At 44.7% G+C, this 19,272-nt stretch overlaps 1 protein-coding gene across 8 annotated transcripts in view; it reads right to left on the bottom strand.

The window, feature by feature from the left end:
* FOXM1 (forkhead box M1) overlaps positions 1–19,272 on the bottom strand; it is a 104,030-nt gene that overhangs the window by 19,567 nt on the left and 65,191 nt on the right. For 7 of the 8 annotated variants that reach the window (XM_033952415.1, XM_033952411.1, XM_033952410.1 and 4 more), the window contains one exon: positions 7,752–7,933. The exons of the other annotated variant lie outside the window; for it this stretch is intronic. In XM_033952415.1, coding sequence (XP_033808306.1) covers positions 7,752–7,933 — 182 coding nt within the window. The remainder of the gene's footprint in view (positions 1–7,751; positions 7,934–19,272) is intronic. 8 annotated transcript variants of the gene reach the window in all.

The following is a 19,272-nucleotide window of genomic DNA, read 5'->3' as shown; positions in this document are numbered from 1 at the left end:
ATCTGACCGGTTAACAATAATAATTAAAAAAAAAAAAAACACTGTGAGTGACACCGCAAGTAAAAATGATTTGTCCGACAGCATGAGGCAGGACCTGCTTTTACTGGAACATTGGTCCACAACCTGGCAGCTGGGCTTCAATGCGAAAAAATGCAAGGTCATGCACCTTGGTAACAATAATCCGTGTAAGACATACACACTGAATGGTGAAACCTTGTCCAGGACTACAGCAGAGCGGGATTTGGGGGTGATCATTAGTGGAGACATGAAATAAGCCAATCAAGTGGAGAAGGCTTCATCTAAGGCTAGACAAATGCTGGGATGTATCCGTAGAGGCTTTGTTAGCCGGAAGCCTGAGGTCATTATGCCGTTGTACAGAAGCATGGTGAGACCTCATCTGGAGTACTGTGTGCAATTCTGGAGGCCGCACTACCGTAAGGATGTGCTGAGAGTTGAGTCGGTTCAGCGAATGGCCACCAGGATGATCCTGGGGCTCAAGGATCTCTCGTGTTAAGACAGGCTGCATAAGTTGCGGCTATACTCTCTCGAGGAACGTAGGGAGAGGTGAGATATGATAAAGACATTTAAGTACATCACTGGTCGCATAGAGGTGGAAGACGACGTTTTCCTTCTAAATGGACCCTCGTCCACAAGGGGACATTCGTTGAAAATCAGGGGGGGGGAAATTTCATGGGGATACAAGGAAGTACTTCTTCACTGAAAGAGTGGTGGACCATTGGAATGAGCTCCCAGAGCAGGTGATCGTAGCCAGCAGCATACAAGATTTTAAGAATAAATGGGATGCCCACGTCGGATCCCTACGAGGGTAGCATAGAGGAGGGCAGCTTGGGGACGAGTGATAGAGCGTAGATTAGGGGAGGGTTGTTGGAGTAGGCAGACTTGATGGGCTATGGCCCTTTTCTGCCGTCATTTTTTCTATGTCTCTATATTTGCAATTGGGCAATGTTCTGGGGAAAAAGCAAGTACTACAGGAAGGATGGATTGCACCTCAACGAGGAAGGAGCAAGAGTATTGACAGGCAGCATGAAGAAGGCCATCGAGAAGGCTTTAAAATAAAGGACAGGGGAAATCCGACAGTCAACCACCAGTCGACGGCCCGGGCGACAGGATATCCCAAAGAAGGAACTACGGACAACTACTCAGACGTAGGAGGGGACGTGCACAAAGCATATAAGAGAGACGACACAGGAACAAAAAAGTATACCGTTAAAGAACCAAGGGAGACTGCTAAGCTTAAAGAGTCCAAGAAAGTTACACACAGGGAACTCAAATGTAACCTGTCGCTAAAATCGTCTGTAGTAGCTGAAGATTGGAGGGTGGCCAATGTTATGCTGATTTTTAAAAAAGGTTCCAGGGGAGATCCAGGGAATTACAGAAAGGTAAGGCTGACCTCAGTGCAAAATAGTGGAAACAATTATAAAAAATAAAATTGTGGAACATGTAGACAAACATGATTTAATGAGACTGAGTCAGCATGGGTTCAACCAAAGGAAGTGTTGCCTCAATAATTTGCTTGACTTCTTTTAATGTGTGAACAAAAATGTGAATAAAGACGAGCCGGTTGATGTAATGTATCTAGATTTCCAGAACGTGTTTGACATAGCTCCTCATGAGGTAACTGAACAAATTAAGAGAGTCATGGGATAGGAGGCAATGTTCAATTGTGGATTAAAAATTGGTTGTCAGACAGAAAACAAAGGGTAGGGTTAAATGGCCCTTTTTCTCAATGGAGGAGGGTAAATAGTGGTGTGCTGCAGGGATATGTCCTGGGAGCAGTGCTATTAAACTTATTTATAAATGATCTGGAAATTAGAACTAAGAGTGAACTAAGAGTGATTAAATTTGCAGATGACACTAAACTGTACAAAGTTGTTAAAACGCATGTGGAATGTGAAAAACTGCAGGAAGACTGGGCGTCCAAATGGGAGATTAAATTTAATGTGGACAAATGCAAAGTGATACACGATGGGAAGAATAATCAAAACCATAGTTGCTGTTGAGAAAGCCTGAAGATAAAGCTCCACTCAAATGAACAGTAAGTGGAATTCAGTCTCAGCTGCGAATTGCTGGTGCTTCCCTGGGGGTTGACATACACCCATACACCACCACTGTGGCATTGTCTGATAAAACTTGAACCACTTGTCCCGCAGACTCTTCTGCAGTTTGCAACACCAACAAAAGGCTCAAAGTTGGGAGGCCAACCAATGCCCCTGGATTGGGAGTCCGGTACAGTGAGTTCCCTTCCAGCCAAATAGACTGGCATCCATTGCAGCAAGCACCCAGCTGGTTATTCAGAGGAGCATGCCCTTTGACGCTGCCTCCAGGTGGAGCTACTAGTACATCCTAGCCTAGGCTACCGTTGTTCACACCAGGAGCATCTGCAGGAAGTCCAATTCCGATGACCACCGAGAAAGAAACATTCTGGAGAGGACTCATGGGAACCTCCACCCAAGGAGCCTTGTCTATTGTGGCTGTCCTAGAACCTAGCACTTGGAATCAGTGCCAAGCAGACATAACTAGAATGGCCAGGAAGCTAAAGCTGCAGTCTGCATGCTTGTGAGATAGACATGACCATCTGCCATGTCGAAAAAAAAAAATCCCCAGGTTTTCCAGATTGTGATTGAATCAGTTGGCTCAGTCGGAATTTCACTATCCAACCTTGACTCTGCAGGACTCAGACCATAAGATCCACTGCTTGCTTCCCTGCTGAGAATGATGAAGCTCTAACCAGCCAGATGCTCAGGTATGGCTGAACCTGCAAGTGCATCAGGACATGAAACCTCAAGAAAACTCTGTGATCTGGAAATATCAGTTTAATCCAGAGAGGCCAAACAGTTCCCCCGGAGCTGCCACCATTATGACTGATCATACTGTCTTCATATGACTTAGGATACAGTGGGATTTCCACTTAACTGAGCCCTGAAGGTACAACGAAGAATATAGAGAATGTACCTGAACCCATATCTTCTGGCAGGACCAGTTCCAAGACACTAATTCTAACAGCCTGTAAGCTGCGGATGCGACTTTGCTTGCTTTTCTGAACACTCCACCAGGGAGTCCACCAACTAGTCATTCAAAGGCTGGAAGAATTTAAGCTCTGACTAATCAATCAGATCTGAGCCCAGGCTTCCTCCTTGTTCGAGAGCCAATCCCTCAGGGGAAACGCTTGACTTGTTGTTAATGTGCTTTTGTGAAGGTTGAAGAGGGATGAAAGTGGATCCCTGGTTCCGAGGGGCGGCTGCTGATGCGGATTGCCAAAAGAGCCTGGAGACATGAAAATTAGGCCAGCCAGAGCCACTGGAGGTTCACAATCTGCTGCCAGAGAGAGGTTGGCAATCTGCCAAGCTGGTCATGCGATCGTAGAGAATGATGCAGGGAAAAAATTTGTCCCCTTCTCCGCGAGCTTGGACTCCATCCCTGCCCCCTCCCCATGAGCTAGGACCCTGACCCTTCCCCACAAACCATCTGATCCCATCCACACAAGCCTTGAATAATTATGATTTTATATTTCACTTATTTTATTAAAGTATAAAAAGAAACAATATTCTGTACACTGCTCTTTGTTGTGAACTGCTTAGAACTATGTAGTGTGTCAGTATATTAAGAATCCCATGCACTTTGCTGTATACATAACCTGTAATATTATGCCTTCCGCACATGTTAGGGATGTGCACTTGGCAACCTGCACTACCAAGAAATATACCCTGGGCTGAGTAATGAGACCCCTCAGCAACAATTCTGAGATGCAGGACCGAAGAGCTGCCTACAAGGAAAAAGGCAGGCATAAAACAAGATGGATTCTGTGAGCACAAAATGGATTGTGTGAAACTTCAGCCTGTCAGTTCTTTGCAAGAGCTGAGGACTTTTCAGCAAGAGCTAAAGGACATTGCCACAGAAGAAACTGCTGTCCTGGCCATCAGATAAGTCCTGGAAGCTGCACACTGAAAATAGAACAAGCTGTTGCCCAAATAGTTCTATGGAAAATATAGTTGAAGGACAGTGCCTCAGAGAAATAGCTGATTATGTCCTGCATGTATCCACTGACTGCAGCACCTAAGATAAAGAAGAAAGAGGAAGGAGGGCGGGGGCACTGAGAAAGGTGAAGGTCATGTTCAGAGGGTCTTTGTGGCCGCTGGGGGGCATTGAGGGACTAGGGACCATACTCAAAAAATTGAGAAGTTATCCAATCTCGCAGGTTCTTTCCCCTGGAATACGCAAACATAGGAAATTGATCAAACCCTTCATGTGTCTGCAGAATATGCCAATTTTTGAGTATGGTCCCTAGTCCCCCAGTGGCCACTTTAAGTGTGGCCATTGCAGTATATGTCTTTATGCCATGGAAACGCAGCAAGTTGTTCACCCCCGCTTGTCTAAGACACATACTTTGAAACAACATACAGATTGTGAGACTCAAGGGGTCGTGTACATGATCTCTTGTCCATGCAATTTATTATATATTGGACACACAATCAGGAGTGTTCGAGTCAGGATCACGGAACACCTCAGTAAAATCCGCAGGGGAGACACTGGGGCCCCACTGGTTCAACATTGGCAGACCAAATCTCACAGGTTGGAAGATCTTAAATTTGTGGTTTTGGAAGTTCCAAGTTTAAAAAGAAGTGGGAACAAGCAGGCTTGGTTATGGAAGAGAGAGCAGTCATGGATATTTCACTGACAGACAGTGACCCCTACTGGATTAAATCGGGAGGTGGAGTGGTGTGCACTGATGATTGACATCCAGGCATAGTATTAAAACCGGGGGATCAACTGCTTCTGATGTCAACAGGAAATGCAATCGGTTTAGCAGTGAAGATTCAGGTATCCAGCCAGAAGCGTCTTGAGTTTGTGAGAGTGTATGGGGTTTGAATACTTATAATGGTTTGTCTCTATCTTCTTTCGTTAGGAAGTTGTTGAACTTGATGTTCCATCCAGCATGGGGGTTCTCTGAAGAAGCCTGTCGGCAAAACGTGTTAGGACCCACCTGTACCTGCTGTAGCAAGTTGGCTTCCTAAACTCTCACAGTTAAGTTTTGCCTATTTTGAGGATCATAGTTTTCACTTAAGCATTGGACATTTTAAATGGACATTTACTAGAAAAAAGAAGAAAAATAGTATAAAAAGACACTCACCAAAATTTAAATACCTTTCTACCATTTGAGGATGGTGCAATGATAGACTCTTTGAAAGTCCTTACAGGGGTTGCTGCCCTGGTTTGGTCACTTTCTTACCATATATTGGTTCTGAGCACCTTCGAGGTTTAAAGGCATTTTCATTTTGGTTTTTGTTTCTTTTTTTGTTTTTGTTAGTTCACAGTCCTTTGGGAACTTTTTCTGTTTGAATTTCACCCAGTTGTTATATTGGGTATATAAATACTAAACATAAAATAAAGGTTGCTGGATCTAGAAGAAATTACTGCCTCAAAACGGAATGGTTTAACAGCACTGAATCTTTGGGCTGACCAGTATCATAACTTAGCCTCCATCCCCTGCGGATCTGTAAAATGAGGGGAGGCGAAACTCAACAGGCACCCTGCGAGACCCTGCTGACTCTACAGATGCCTAAGCCTTCGCTCAAGCCTCTGCAATGCAGTATGCGAGCAATGCTACAAGGCTAGCCAACCCCCAAGCTCCAAAAAGGATTCTGCAGGCTGGCCAAAAGGTACCACAAGGGATCGGCCTATTAGCTGCAAACCTCAGTCTGCTTCTCCTCCACGCAGTCAGAGCTGTACCCTCAACTAGGGGAGTTTTTAGCATCAAAACCAAGAAAATAAAATGTGAAAAAAGGCAAAAGACAAAAAAAATAAAGAAATAAGCAGATCAGAAAGACTCCTTCTGGCTCAAATGCAGAAGGAAAACTGAAGGGGGCAGCAGAGCCTCTGGTGGAGGAGGGAGGGGATTCATTCAAAACCTGGAGTGGATTCCTTCTGCATAGCTTGCGAGCACTGGGATATTAACTGCTTGTCTAGAATGACACACCTATTGCACTAGACAGTTAACAAATCTCAATAAATAAATAATCAAAATGTATATACTTTGGAAGGCAGGAGAGGGGAGATGAGACATTTAAATATCTCCATGGCATAAGTGCACAGGAGGCAAGTCTTTTTCAATTGAAAGGAAGCTTTGGAATGAGGCGGCATAGGGTGAAGATAAAAGGAGAGAGAGAATTTGGTATAATTAAGGAAAACATTTACAAAAAAGGTAGAGAATGCATGCTTACCACTGGAAATAATTAAGACTATGTTCAAGAAAGCATGGGACAAGCACAGATGATGAGTGAAGGAAAAGGAAGGGTTTAGTGAGTTCACTAGTTGGTATTGATGGGCAGATTAAATAGGCTGGTTGGTCTTTACTGTAATTTTCCATTTCAGTGCTAAAATTCAGCAAATTAAATGCATAAGCAATGATGTGTAGTCTCTGAAGTAAACCCTAGGATTAAGGAAGAACATGAAAGTAATATATGATGGTGGTTTAAGATCACTTGGCAGTCTGTTTCAATTATTGTAGCTCAAACGAAAAACACAGATCACTGACAGCATTTTTCATCTTTTGGTTTAGTAGGAGAAAAAGGACTAGATAATCATTTAGCTCAGTCTGATCATCTATGGAAAAATGCTTCTCTTATCCTCCCCCAGGCAGAGGCCGCTAGATCGTCGTCATTTCAACATGCTTTGTGTGTAGCAAGGGCCACCGTTGATACCAGCGATGACAGCACTGCACACCAGAGCATCCAGCTCCAGATGGGACTTTAAAAATATATTTTTAAATAATATGTTTTGGGCAGTGTCAAAGAACATTCAAGCAAAATTAAGGTGTTCTCCCTAGGGCAAAATTTACATTTCAGATTGTATTTACTCTCATTTTGTTGCAACTTTTAATTTTAATAGTGCTTGGAGCAAGAAACAAATGAGTAAAATTTTTACTAAATAAAGATGGCTTTTAATAAGCTGTCCTTATAACCACCACCTAATTATTTTTTTAAAAAAATTTGCTATTTGTGGTAGATTGTTTTTAAAAAATCTATTTGTAAAATATTAGTCATAGTTTTTTTCCATATACATTCTGAGGCAAGCTTTTAGAAACATGTTATGTAGTCCTTGCCTAACCACACCTACTCTTAACAACTCTTACTCTTAACAACACTTACTCTTAACAACACTTACTCTTAACAACACTTACTCTTAACAACACTTACTCTTAACAACTCTAGAAATGACAATTGATAGACTCTTTACAACTCTCTACAAGTGATCTACTCTTTACAACGCTAGAAATGACTATTACTTTTCCATTGTAACCCCCATTCTTTATATCTTTTGTAACCCCCATTTTTATATCTTTTGTAATCCGCCTTGAACCGCAAGGTAATGGCGGAATAGAAATCTCTAATGTAATGTAATGTAATAATAAATTGTGGTAAAATGTTTCCAGAAAGTACAAGTGGACTGAAGTAATATCCAGCATATTCTGCTGCTATGCACGACTACGGTTCATTTTCAGAAAAATGTGCAAGAGTTGCTTGATACTCAGTCTTGAAAAATATTGGAGTTAGATATATTAAGCACTCTTTGGTCACCCTCTTTCAGGGACTAGGATTAGTACTCACACTGCCAATCATGTGGCACTTCTTAAAGAGATTTTGGAGAAGGAAGCCAAGACCTCACGTAGAAGAGGAATAATAAATTTGGAACTTGTGAGCTTTAGGAACAAGCAAGTTAATAGAAACAATGACCTTTGGAGCAATCCGCACACGCTTGCTGCTTTTGCCCAACTCAGCACTAGAGATGGAGGGTTCTTGGGATGGGGACTGGGTGACCTTTGTGGATGGCTGCAGAAGAAGTGATGGGTTTAATGGAAACTGGATGGGAACCAGGTAGGAGCTGACACGAGGAAGCAAGGGCTTCATCCTTCGTTCTAGAAGAGAAGGAATTGATCAGAACATCATAGGGAACAAAGAAGCACAGTCAGCCATACAAAAACAGGCACACTTTAGGGATATGCATTTGTTAGCAAGCATTCATGGCACCTTAAAAATTTTAGTAAATACAAAAATCAATCATATCTGCATTAACCTACCAATTAATGTGTATACATTTGATTTGTGCATGTAAGAGTTCCAGTATGTAAAAAATGTTATCTAAATCAGTGTGTGAAAAACCCAAAATTGAGAAAAAAAAACCAAAAATTGTTTTGCTTGTGCACATCCCAAACACTTAGAACACCTAACAATTTATCAGACCTTCATTCATATGGAATTTCCTCTTATCACTAACTGATAAGTCAACCTACTTTCTCCTTTCATGGTCTATCTCATGTTTCTCTGGTAAGATTTCATATGCCGACTTCATACCACTGGAGCCACCCTTCTTTTTCCTTTATGATATTCAGTCTGGCTCATGCTTTTAGTTCAATTTAACACTTACCTGGTTGGAAGCAGCACTCCCTAACTTAACATCTTATGACTTGCCCTCAAACTCCATGCCTCCAATTTTGTAATTCATACCATTACTACTAGATGAACACATTTATCCCTTCATTCTATAACAAGAGTGCTTAAATTTATAGAATATTATCACTTATACATGTAAATCTAGAATTTAGCTTGTAAACGCAAGGGGCATTCAGAGGAGAGGCATCTAATGTTTACATGTGTAAGTACCACATCAGTAACAGACCTGACATAAGCGGGCATGTCTAAATATAGGTATGGTTAATGTCAGCTTATGCCAGTACTCTTAACATTTTGAAACACAGATGCCATTATAGAATTGGTGTTCAGCGCCAAAGTGTTTAAATTGCAATATAAGGTTATAGAATTGCCCCATTATATAGCCCAGCTGCTCTGTCATGCCAACTTAACATGTGGTGTCCCAAAATAAAGTCCCTGAAAAAGCACCAATACTAGAACCTATTCACATGAGGCTAAAACTACCCCAGCCTTGCAGTCTGTTCCCACCATACAGTCACTGAGCTCCTCAGAACAGAAGATTAGGTTCTTACCTCAATAATCTTCTTTCCAATAGAAAAGCACACGAGCCCTGAACCCATGAGATATGCAGAAGGCAAATTTATATTATCCCAGGACAAGCAGGCAGCTATTCTTGACTGATGGGTGACGGCACCGACGGAGCCCCGGTACGGACAATTTTAGAGTGATTGCACTCTAAGAACTTGGAAAGTTCTGGTAGGCCGCACCGCGCACGTGCCTTCCCGCCCGACTCTGCCTCCCTGCATCACCAGGCACTGCCTTCTCTCCTCAGTTTGTATCAAAGCAGAGATAACCCTTGAAAAAGGAGAAGAAATAAGGAGGGGCAGGGGGAACCATCCCCGACTACATACTTATGTTCTGCAAAATAGCATCAATGAGGTGGAACAAAAACCACCCACGTGAGTGCAACCAGCACTAGCACTTGTCAAGAACAACCCTGCACAGACACTCCTGTCTCTTTGAAACCATAGCTTTGTATTGCTTCATCTTGCTGGAATGTGATTAGACATGCCTCTGTAGCCACATACCTATTTGAGGCTAAAAGCAGCCTACACTGAAAACTGATAAGGTGGGGCTTCAGGACTCATGTACTTTTCTATTGGAAAGAAGATTATCAAAGTAAGAACCTAATCTTCATTCAGTGCAAAAAGCACACAAGTCCTTAACCTGTTGAACGTGTAAAAGCAGTCCCTTGAACCTGCTAGCACTGCAGACCCAAAAGCGAAGTCCCTTTGTGCTGCCACATTTACCATGTAAAACTTAGTAAATGTATGTAGAATGGACCATGTAACTGCCCTACAAATCTCAGGCGAATCCATTTTGGACTCCACCCATGAAGGTGCCACATTTCTGATGGAATGAGCTTTCAAGGAAATTGGTAGATTTTTACCACATAAGAATAGCCTTACTGGGTTAGACCAATGGTCCATCAAGCCCAGTAGTCCATTCTCACGGTGGTCAATCCAGGTCACTAGTACCTGGCCAAAACCCAAGGAATAGCAATATTCCATGCTACAGAAACAGGGCAAGCAGTAGCTTCCCCCATGTCTTTCTATCTGGCTCGTCATGGTATATGGGCTTGTTGTGCCACTGGGGCTCGTGCATATCTATGAAGCTGAAAGCTATGCCGTCGGTAGTTTCACCACCAGAAGGGCCTCCAATGGCGGCAGGTTTCAGCACAGATATCAGACTAATGATATACCATCCATCTGGGCAGCAGCAAATGGGCAGTGTTGGAGGCAGAGGATCGCATCTGATGCGACAATGGCATCATAAAATTTATGCTGCAGAAGACAGGCCTGGCAATCTACTTCTGTATTCTGCCATGAAAACTTAATATCATCAAGTCGCTAGGACTCGAATATGAGTCGATGGCAATAGATATGTATCTGGCAGTCGAGGCCTGTCTTCCTCTGTGTCCAGAGCCCATTAGGACAAAGAGATCTGACAACCAAAAATCATTGGTCACCTTCTAGTAACATCTAGCTATGTTAGCATTTTGTCCTGCTTGTTTATGCCTGTCCTGAAATGTTGGTAGTTGTGCTTCCTGATTCACCTTTGGTAGAAAGGAGGAACACTCCCGCCTCTGTGATTCTGAGGAATGGTTCCCTGCATCATAGGTGTCAAACGGGGGGGGAGGGGGGGGGACGGACGGGACCATAGGGGCCGTGGCCGCCCCTAAAATTCCCGATGCTTCGGTTCCCCACACTTACCTCCTCTTCCTTCCTGCCCGCCCGCTCCACCATCGCTATTATTTTAAAGGCAGCCATGGTGCAGCATTCACTAGATGAGACTTCTGCCGTTGGCCTGCCCCAGAATTCTTGACTCAGCAGCAACCTCCTGTCCCTGCCTAGGCGGGGGCTGCTGACTCATGAGTTCCAGGGCAGGCCGATGTTAGAAGTCTCATCTGGTAGACGCTGTGCCATGGCTGCCTTTAAAATAATAACGACCCTGCGTGACATCATGAAGCGGTAGTGTGAGGTGCTGTGGGGATGGGGAAGTCCAGAGCTGCAGGGCTGGCGTTGGGGGGGGGGAGGTTCGAACAGCGCAGCTAAGCATTTTTGTTACAGGGGAATGCCGGCTGCAGCAGTGCCTCTGAAATGCAGCCTGCTGCCTCCCTCCCCGCGTTGTGTCGTGTTCCGCCCCAATGACACAACTTCCTTTTTCAGTCTGGACGGACCGCGACCCAAAAAAGTGGTGAGGGAGGCCACAGGCTGCGTTTCAGAGTCGCTGCTGCAGCCGGCATTCCCCTGTAACAAAAATGCAAACGGAGGTGAAAGGGGAGGACATGCCAGGCCAGGAAGCCCTCAGGACTGGTTTATTTCTTAAGTAGAATGGGGGATAGGTTTCAATGATGTGCCAGGTGGGGAGTGAAGGGGAAGGACTTATAGGTCCAGAAACATGGGGGAACTAGTGATGGCCTGGAGAGATAGAAAAAGAGAGTAGTTGGATGTGGGGTGCTGTGTAGGAAAGGGGAATGAGATACCTGAAGGGAAGAAGGAAAGAGAAAGGCAGATATGACAAAGGCACGCGCCAACAACTGAGCGCAGCGCGGAGGCGTGCGTCAAAGAAAATAACTTTTTAGGGGCTCGGACGGGGGTGTGTGTGTGGGAACCCCCCCACTTTACTTTATACAGATCGTGGCGCGTTGTGGGGGGTTTGGGGGGTTGTAACCCCCCTCATTATACTGTAAACTTAACTTTTCCCTGTTTTTAGGGAAAAAGTGAAGTTTTCAGTAAAATATGGGGGGTTACAACCCCCCAAACCCCCCACAATCTGTATAAAGTAAAGTGGGGGGGTTCCCCCACACACACCCCCGTCCGATCCCTTAAAAAGTTATTTTCTTCGGCGCACGCCTCCGCGCTGCGCTCAGTTGTTGGCGCGCGCCTTTGTCTTCCGCGGTTTTGACCCGACACCCATTTTCCTTCTCATTCCCATAACCTGCAACCATTCAAACATCTCCGAAATAATCTCAAACAATATAGCAAATGTCCAAACCTGTGCAATCATCAAACTAAAACTTAATGCCACCAAAACCAAGGCTATATGCTTTCATACCAAGCAACAAAACATTGTGACAAATGTCATACTTCAATGTGGCACCACCTTCACAATGGAAAAATTCACTAAAGTCCTTGGCTGTTTAATGGATGACACCTTCACGATGGAACCACAAATCTCAAATCTTTGGAAAAAGACCAGCTACACAATGAGACAACTATGATTCACTAGGCCATACTGCCATCCACACCACTTTGCACTGATCCAGATGATGGTCCTGCCTCAAATGAACTATTGCAATTCTGTCTACTCGAGCATCAATACCATACTAACGTATTTTTTGCTCCTTAAGACGCACCCCAGATTTAGAGAAAGAAAACAAGAAAAAAACAAAACCATTCTGAACCAAATTCTCCCTGCCAGGCTCTGCACCCAACCCCACACTCCTTGCCAAGCTCTACACCCTGTCCCCCCTCCCCGCCAGGCCCTGTACCCTATCCCCTCTCTGGTGGTCTAGTGGTAGGCTGGGACAGGACACAGGGCAGGCAGGCAGGCCTAGTGGCTGGCAGGTAGGGACAGGGCACGCAAACAGCCCCACCTAAGCAAGCAGGTCTCCCCCCCTCCCAGGCAGCACCCCTAAGCAAGCTGGCCTCCCCTTTCCCAGGCAAGAAGGCCTCCCCCTCCCTGGCAGCCCCCCCAAGCAAGTAAGCAAGCCTCCCCCCTCCAGGCAGGCCCAGCTTCTCTCTGCTCCCTATGTTTAATTCGGCAGGCAGGCCCTCCCTCGTTACCTTTTTTTTTTTCATTCTGTTGCCCTCCCTCGCTAGACGCGGCTACATGCCTGGTCCTGGCAAGCAGTGATGGCTGATGCGGCTCGAGTCCTCTTCTTTTCCCTTGCAGCAGAGCGGCGCATAGTTGCTGCCTGCCTGGTCTCGTGCTGCTTCCCACGAACAGTCTCGTGGAAAGTGGCACGAGACCAGGCAGGCAGGCAGCCCTGTGCGCCGCTCCGCTGCAAGGAAGAGGAGTTGAAACGCGAGCCACGTCAGCCATCACTGCTTACCGGGACCAGGCAGGCAGCCATGTCTAGCGAGGGAGGGCGACAGAATGAAAAAAAAAAAAAAAAAAAAAAGGTAACGGGGATGGTGGGGCCAGAGCAAGGGAAAGAAGAGGATTCAAGCTGCAAGCCATGTCAGCTGTCACTGCTTGCCGAGACCAGGCAGGCAGCCGCATCTAGCAAGTGAGGGCGACAATGAAAAAAACATTGGGGGAGGGGGGAGGTGAGTATTCGCTTCATAAGATGCAACCTTATTTACACCCCCTTTTTGGGGGTGGAAAAAGTGCGTCTTATGGAGTGACAAATACGGTAATCCACAAACTTCAACTCATCCAGAACACAGCAGTAAGACTGATTTTCAACCTAAAGAAATATGATTCGATCTCGATCTTCCTCAAACAACTACACTGGTTTCCAATATCATTCCGGATAAGCTTCAAAATATTATGTATCCTACACAACATATTGCATGGAAACTCGGCTTCTCCCCTTAGAACATAAAAAGTGCCTCTGCTGGGTCAGACCAGAGGTCCATCGTACCAAGCAGTCCGCTCGCGCGGCGGCCCAACAGATCCAGGACTGTGTAGTAGCCCTTTATCTATACCCCTCTATCCCCTTTTCCTTCAGAAAACTGTCCAGTTCCTTCTTGAATCCTAATACCGTACTCTGTCCTATCATGCCCTCTGGAAGCGCATTCCAGGTGTCCACTACCCGTTGGGTGAAGAAAAACTTCCTAGCATTGGTTTTGAATCTGTCCCCTTCCAACTTTTCCGAATGCCCTCTCGTCCTTGTGGATTTCGAAAGTTTGAAGAATCTGTCCCTCTCTGTTTTCTCTATGCCCTTCATGATCTTGTAGGTCTCTATCATGTCCCCTCTAATTCTCCTTCTCTCCAAGGAAAAAAGCCCCAGTCTCTCAGTGTATGAAAGGTTTTCCATACCCTTTATCAGACGTGTCGCTCTCCTCTGAACCCTCTCGAGTATCGCCATATCCTTCTTAAGGTACGGCGACCAATACTGGACGCAGTACTCCAGATGCGGATGCACCATCGCCCGATACAAGGGCAGGATAACTTCTTTCGTTCTGGTTGCAATACCCTTCTTGATCATACCTAGCATTTTATTCGCTCTCCTAGCGGCCGCTGCGCACTGTGCCGACGGCTTCATTGTCTTGTCCACTATTACCTCAAAGTCCCTTATACAGATATTCTCAGCAACCTGGTCCACATCCAGAAGAATCCTTAACAGAATTCTCCTAACCTATCGCCCATAGGGAACCTTCAATACAAGCAAAATTTCAACTCCATGCTAACCTATCTGGGAGTAAAAACCTGGAACGATCTCCCAGAAACTATCAGAAAGGAGACCAATTACTCCTTCTGAAAAAAACTGAAAACTTATCTCTTTGACAATTAATTAATATTACATTACATATTTCTATTCCGCCATTACCTTTCGGTTCAAAGCGGATAACAAAAAGAGTTATGGAAAAAGGTTACAAAGTTAGATCAGAGATTGTTTCCAAGAGAGGAATAAGAAGAATCAGGGGTTGGGGAGGGGGTGGTAAGAAGGGGTAATCACGGTATTAAGCTTTATTAAGGGATTTCTTGAAGAGTATAGTTTTTACTTCCTTTCTGAACATCTTATAGTCTGGGGTTGTTAGCAATAGGTTGGAGATTTGGTTATCTATTTTTGCTGCTTGAGTGGCTAGTAGGCCGTCGTATAGTTTTTTTTTCCATTTTACTTCTTTGATTGGGGGTAAGTGAATGGAGTGTGTGTTTTTCTATGCCTGGTAGAGGTAGTTTGGATGAGGCGGTCGTTTAGGTAGATTGGGCTGTCTCCATTTATAGTTTTAAATAGTATACAGTAGAATTTAAATTGTATTCTTTCCTGAATTGGAAGCCAATGTGAGTTAATGAATGCCTCAGTAATGTGGTCATGTTTCTTCAATGAGTAGATGAGTCTCAGAGCTGTATTCTGAATTGTCTGTAACTGTTTAATTATTATTGTAGGGCAGGGGAGGTAGAAGATGTTGCAGTAGTCTAGGATACTTAGGATTAGAGATTGTACTAGGAGCTGAAATTGTGTTTTTTCGAAGAATTTTCAGACTTATCTAAGGTTTCTCATTATTGCGAAAGATTTCTGTATTGTTTTGTTTAGTTGTAGTTGCATGGTGCAGCCTTTTTCAGTAGTCATACCTAGTAGTTTTAGGGTGGTTTGCAAAGGGTAGTTGATAGAGTTGATTTCTAAGTTGGTTATGGTTGGGATTTTGTTATTTTCTAGGAGGATGAATTTAGTTTTGTCTGGATTGAGTTTCAGTTTGTGGTCTTCCATCCAAGTCATAACTGTAATTAGAGTTCAATGTAGTGTGTCTGTCATTAAGAGCTTTGGTTAGTCAAAAGGAATGAGGATGGTGATGTCATCAGCATAGCTATAAGAGGTTAGGCCTTGTTTGTTCAGATAAACGCCGAGAGAGGCCTTATGTAGGTTGAAGAGAGTAGAGGACAATGGGGATCCTTGTGGAACGCCACAGGGGTTGGACCAAGTTTGGATTTTTTGTCTGATTTACTTTGTATGTTCTAGATTTTAAGAAACCTTCAAACCATGAATATACTTTATCTGAGATGCCTATTGAGTCCAAGATTTGCAGTAGGATGTTATGGTCTACCAGGTCAAATGCCGCCGTCAGGTCCAACTGTATGAGCAGCATTTTTTTTCCAATGTTGAGCTGTTGTCTTGCTGTGTCAATAAGGGAGCCTAGTAGTGTCTCTATGCTGAAGTTAGTTCTGAAGCCGGATTGCGTGGGATGGAGTAAGTTATGGTCTTCGAGATAGTTGGTGAGGAGTTTGGCTACTAATCCTTCTGTTAGTTTGATATTTAGGGGTATTGAGGCGATTAGTCTGTAGTTGGATGGGTAGTCTGTTGGTCCTTTTGGGTCTTTTAGGATTGGGGTGATGATGATTTCGCTGAGGTCAGTAGGGAAAATGCCATCTGTGAGCATGGTTTGTATCCAGTGTAGGAGTAAGGTACGGAACTTAGTGCTCGCTGATGACAATAGATATGGCGAGCAGTGGTTGAGTTCACAGGATGCGTGGCTGTACTTATTGCAGTTTGTTGAATTCGGTCCAATGTATCTTAGGGAATTGAGACCAGGTTCTGTCTGCAGCACAAGATTCGTTTTCTGTGGAAAGTATTGTGACTTCAATTAGGTGGGCTGGATTACTATTGAGAGTAGCTCTGGTGTTAGTAATTTTATTCTTGAAGTGTTCTGCTAGGAGGGAGGCTGAAGGGGAGGGGTTATTGTTAGTGGTCAAATAGGGTATGGTGTTAGATCTTTTAACTGCCTTTTCTCCTTTCCTCCTTTTTGTCCCTTTCCCCCTTACCTCCCATGTTTACTCTTCAGTTGCCTAGAGCTTGTATAGGTTTGTGCGACTCACAAATAGAAGATTAGATTAGATCACCAGACAACAAAGGTAGGGAATATGATTTTATTTTCAATTTACTGATTGAAATGTGCCAGTTTTGAGAATTTATATCTGCTGTCTATATTTTGTACTGTTCAGGAAGAAATGAATTTCTATTTCTCAGGTGTTAAAATGTATGTAGAGTCAGATCTTAGGGTTTCGTTTGTGTATATTAGTACTTTTAGTTTGTGGTCATGTGTTTGCATAGGGGTTATTATCTGTGTTCTGCATGTGCGACCGAGGCCAGACATTCTGGTAGGAATGAATGTTGAGAAGCATACAGTGTGCTTTGTGTAGTTTAATTTTGTGTTTAACCATTGTGTGTTGTTAATAAGATTATATTGTGGGTATATATGAAACATAAATGGGAAAAAATGGTATTATAATTAATACCATCATTATTATGGGGAGGGGGTGGGGTCAGGAGTGAAGCTTGGGTGGGGTTTGGTTAGAGTCTGGGCAGAGCTTTTGGGCCCCCAAAACAAAAAAGCCTTCTGCTGCCTATGCCCTGCATGACAAAACTTGAAGCTCTGAAATTCTTCTAGTGGAAATGATTGCTACCAAGAAAACCATCATTATAGTGAGGTCCATTAGTATGGTCTCCTGCAGGGGCTCATACAGGGCCTTATTTAGGGCCTGCAACACAAGGTTAAGGTTCCATGATGCACCCTGCTCCCTTCAAAAACATTGAAATATCTGGGTGAGAGGCCAAGTAACTTCTCTCCAATCAAGCTGAAAAACAAGATGGACCTGAACCTTTAAGGAACTAGCCAATAAGCCTTTCTCTAGGCTTCCATGAAGGAATGAAACGATTGCTGCTATTGGAGCCCTAACTGGCTCTATCTGCTGCTCCACAACCAGTGTTGAAATAATTTCCAGGCTTTCGCATAAACCACTACTGCGACTTGTTTCTTGGAGCGAAGGAGTGTAGCAATGACCACCTCAGAGTATCCTTTTTTGTTTGTTTGTTTATCCCCCGCCCTTATCCAGGGCAAGTTACACACCTACATACAAAATATAAAATGACATAACATACATGTTGCATCAACGACAATCACTATAACCATAAAATAGTCCACAACATAGAATACATCAGTGACCAGCACCCTGCACTCAACAGTCTCCACTCCTCCTCAGCTATCCAATCTTAGACCCTGTACTTCATCTGACATAATAGATGTCTTGAGTAATTTCTTAAAATCTAGTATATTCTGCTTTGACGAATATACTCAGGAAGGTTGTTCCATTCTCTGGGACCAATACATTGGAAAACACTATCCCAGGATGACGAGAGCCTCAGATCCCGCTCAGATGGAATCAGCAGATCAAAATGGTCAGTAGAACGAAGCAATCAAGGCGACTCACATGGAAGGATACTCTAGATCAAGTATTTGGGAGCCAACTTCTGTAGGCACATGAAAATATTTATCAGTAACTTATAGCTGCCAAGCAATGCCCCCCCACCTCCCCCGGCAGTGCTCCCACTCCATCCCACCACGCACCCCCCCCCCCGCACCCCCCGGCGACACTCCCTGTCCCCTTCCCTTACTTACGATGGCTAGCTGGAGAGATGCCTACTCTCTTCAGCCAGCAGGCCCGCCTTTTCAAAATGGTGGGCCTTCCCCTCCCCAGTGCATCCTGGAATGTACTATGAAGGAGTCTAAGGCTCTGATTGGCCCAGGTTGTTTAAGGTCCCTCCTATGGGAGGGGCCTAAGGTTCTTTTTGTCCCAGGTTCTTTAAGGCTCCTCCCATAGAAGAGCCTTAAACAACCTGGGCCAATCAAAGCTTCATCTCCTTCCTGGTGCATCCCAGGATACCCCAGAGGCAAAGGCCCGCCATTTTGAAGAGGCAGGCCTTCTGGCCAGAGGGAGTAGGCACTCCTCTGGCCAGCTATTGTAAGGTAAGGGGGGTTGCGCAACAGTGGGAGTGAGTGGGCATCTCTCCCACTGCCAGCAGGTGAATTGCTTGGCGGTGGGAAGCAGTGGGCCTCTCTCCAACTGCTGGGAGAGGGAGTGTGTCAGGTGGTTGCTTGACATCATCATCGGGAGTGGGCATCTCTCCTGCTGCTAGGGGGGGGGGATCAGGGTGTGTGTTGATTGGCAGCAGGAGAGAGAGTAGGGATCTCTCCCACTGCTGGGTGGGATAACGGGAGGTTGTTGCTTAGTGGTGAGAGTGGGTATCTCTCTTGCTGCTGTGGGAGGAGGGGCTTTGCACTGGGGTTTGTTTGAATTCGGCAGCTTGATTTGGTTTTCTTTGGGGGGGGGGGATTGCATTTATTCTGCGCATGTGCCCATTGCTATCACCAGCAATGCCCAAGCACGGGAGATTTGCCAGACGGTCCTGCAGATTCGGGTCCATGTCAACGATGCATAGCCAGGCCAGGCGACGCATGGCTATAGCAGAAGCTGTGACCCTCAAGGATAGTTCAAAGGCATCATAAGTAGCCTGAAGCATATAAAGGCGAATCTGCGACAGCTTATCCTGAAGCCGGCGGAAGTCTGACTGGCGGTGGGCAGCCAAATCATCCTGGAAAGACGGCATGGATTTGATGCAGTGCTTGAGATAGGAAGTGAAATTGAAATTCAGGACCCGGTTTGCCATCATCGAATTCTGGTATAGGCGCCGGCCGAACTTGTCCATAGTACAGCCTTCCCTGCCCGGAAGGATAGCCGCGTAGACCTTGGAGGCGTCAGATTTCTTTAAAGGAAAACTCCACAACCAAGGACTGGTGGGAGAGCTGAGCCTTTTCAA

The sequence above is a fragment of the Geotrypetes seraphini genome, chromosome 7 (genome assembly GCF_902459505.1).
Source record: "Geotrypetes seraphini chromosome 7, aGeoSer1.1, whole genome shotgun sequence".
NCBI classification, from domain to species: domain Eukaryota; kingdom Metazoa; phylum Chordata; class Amphibia; order Gymnophiona; family Dermophiidae; genus Geotrypetes; species Geotrypetes seraphini.
This window is presented reverse-complemented; position numbering and strand designations above follow the sequence as displayed.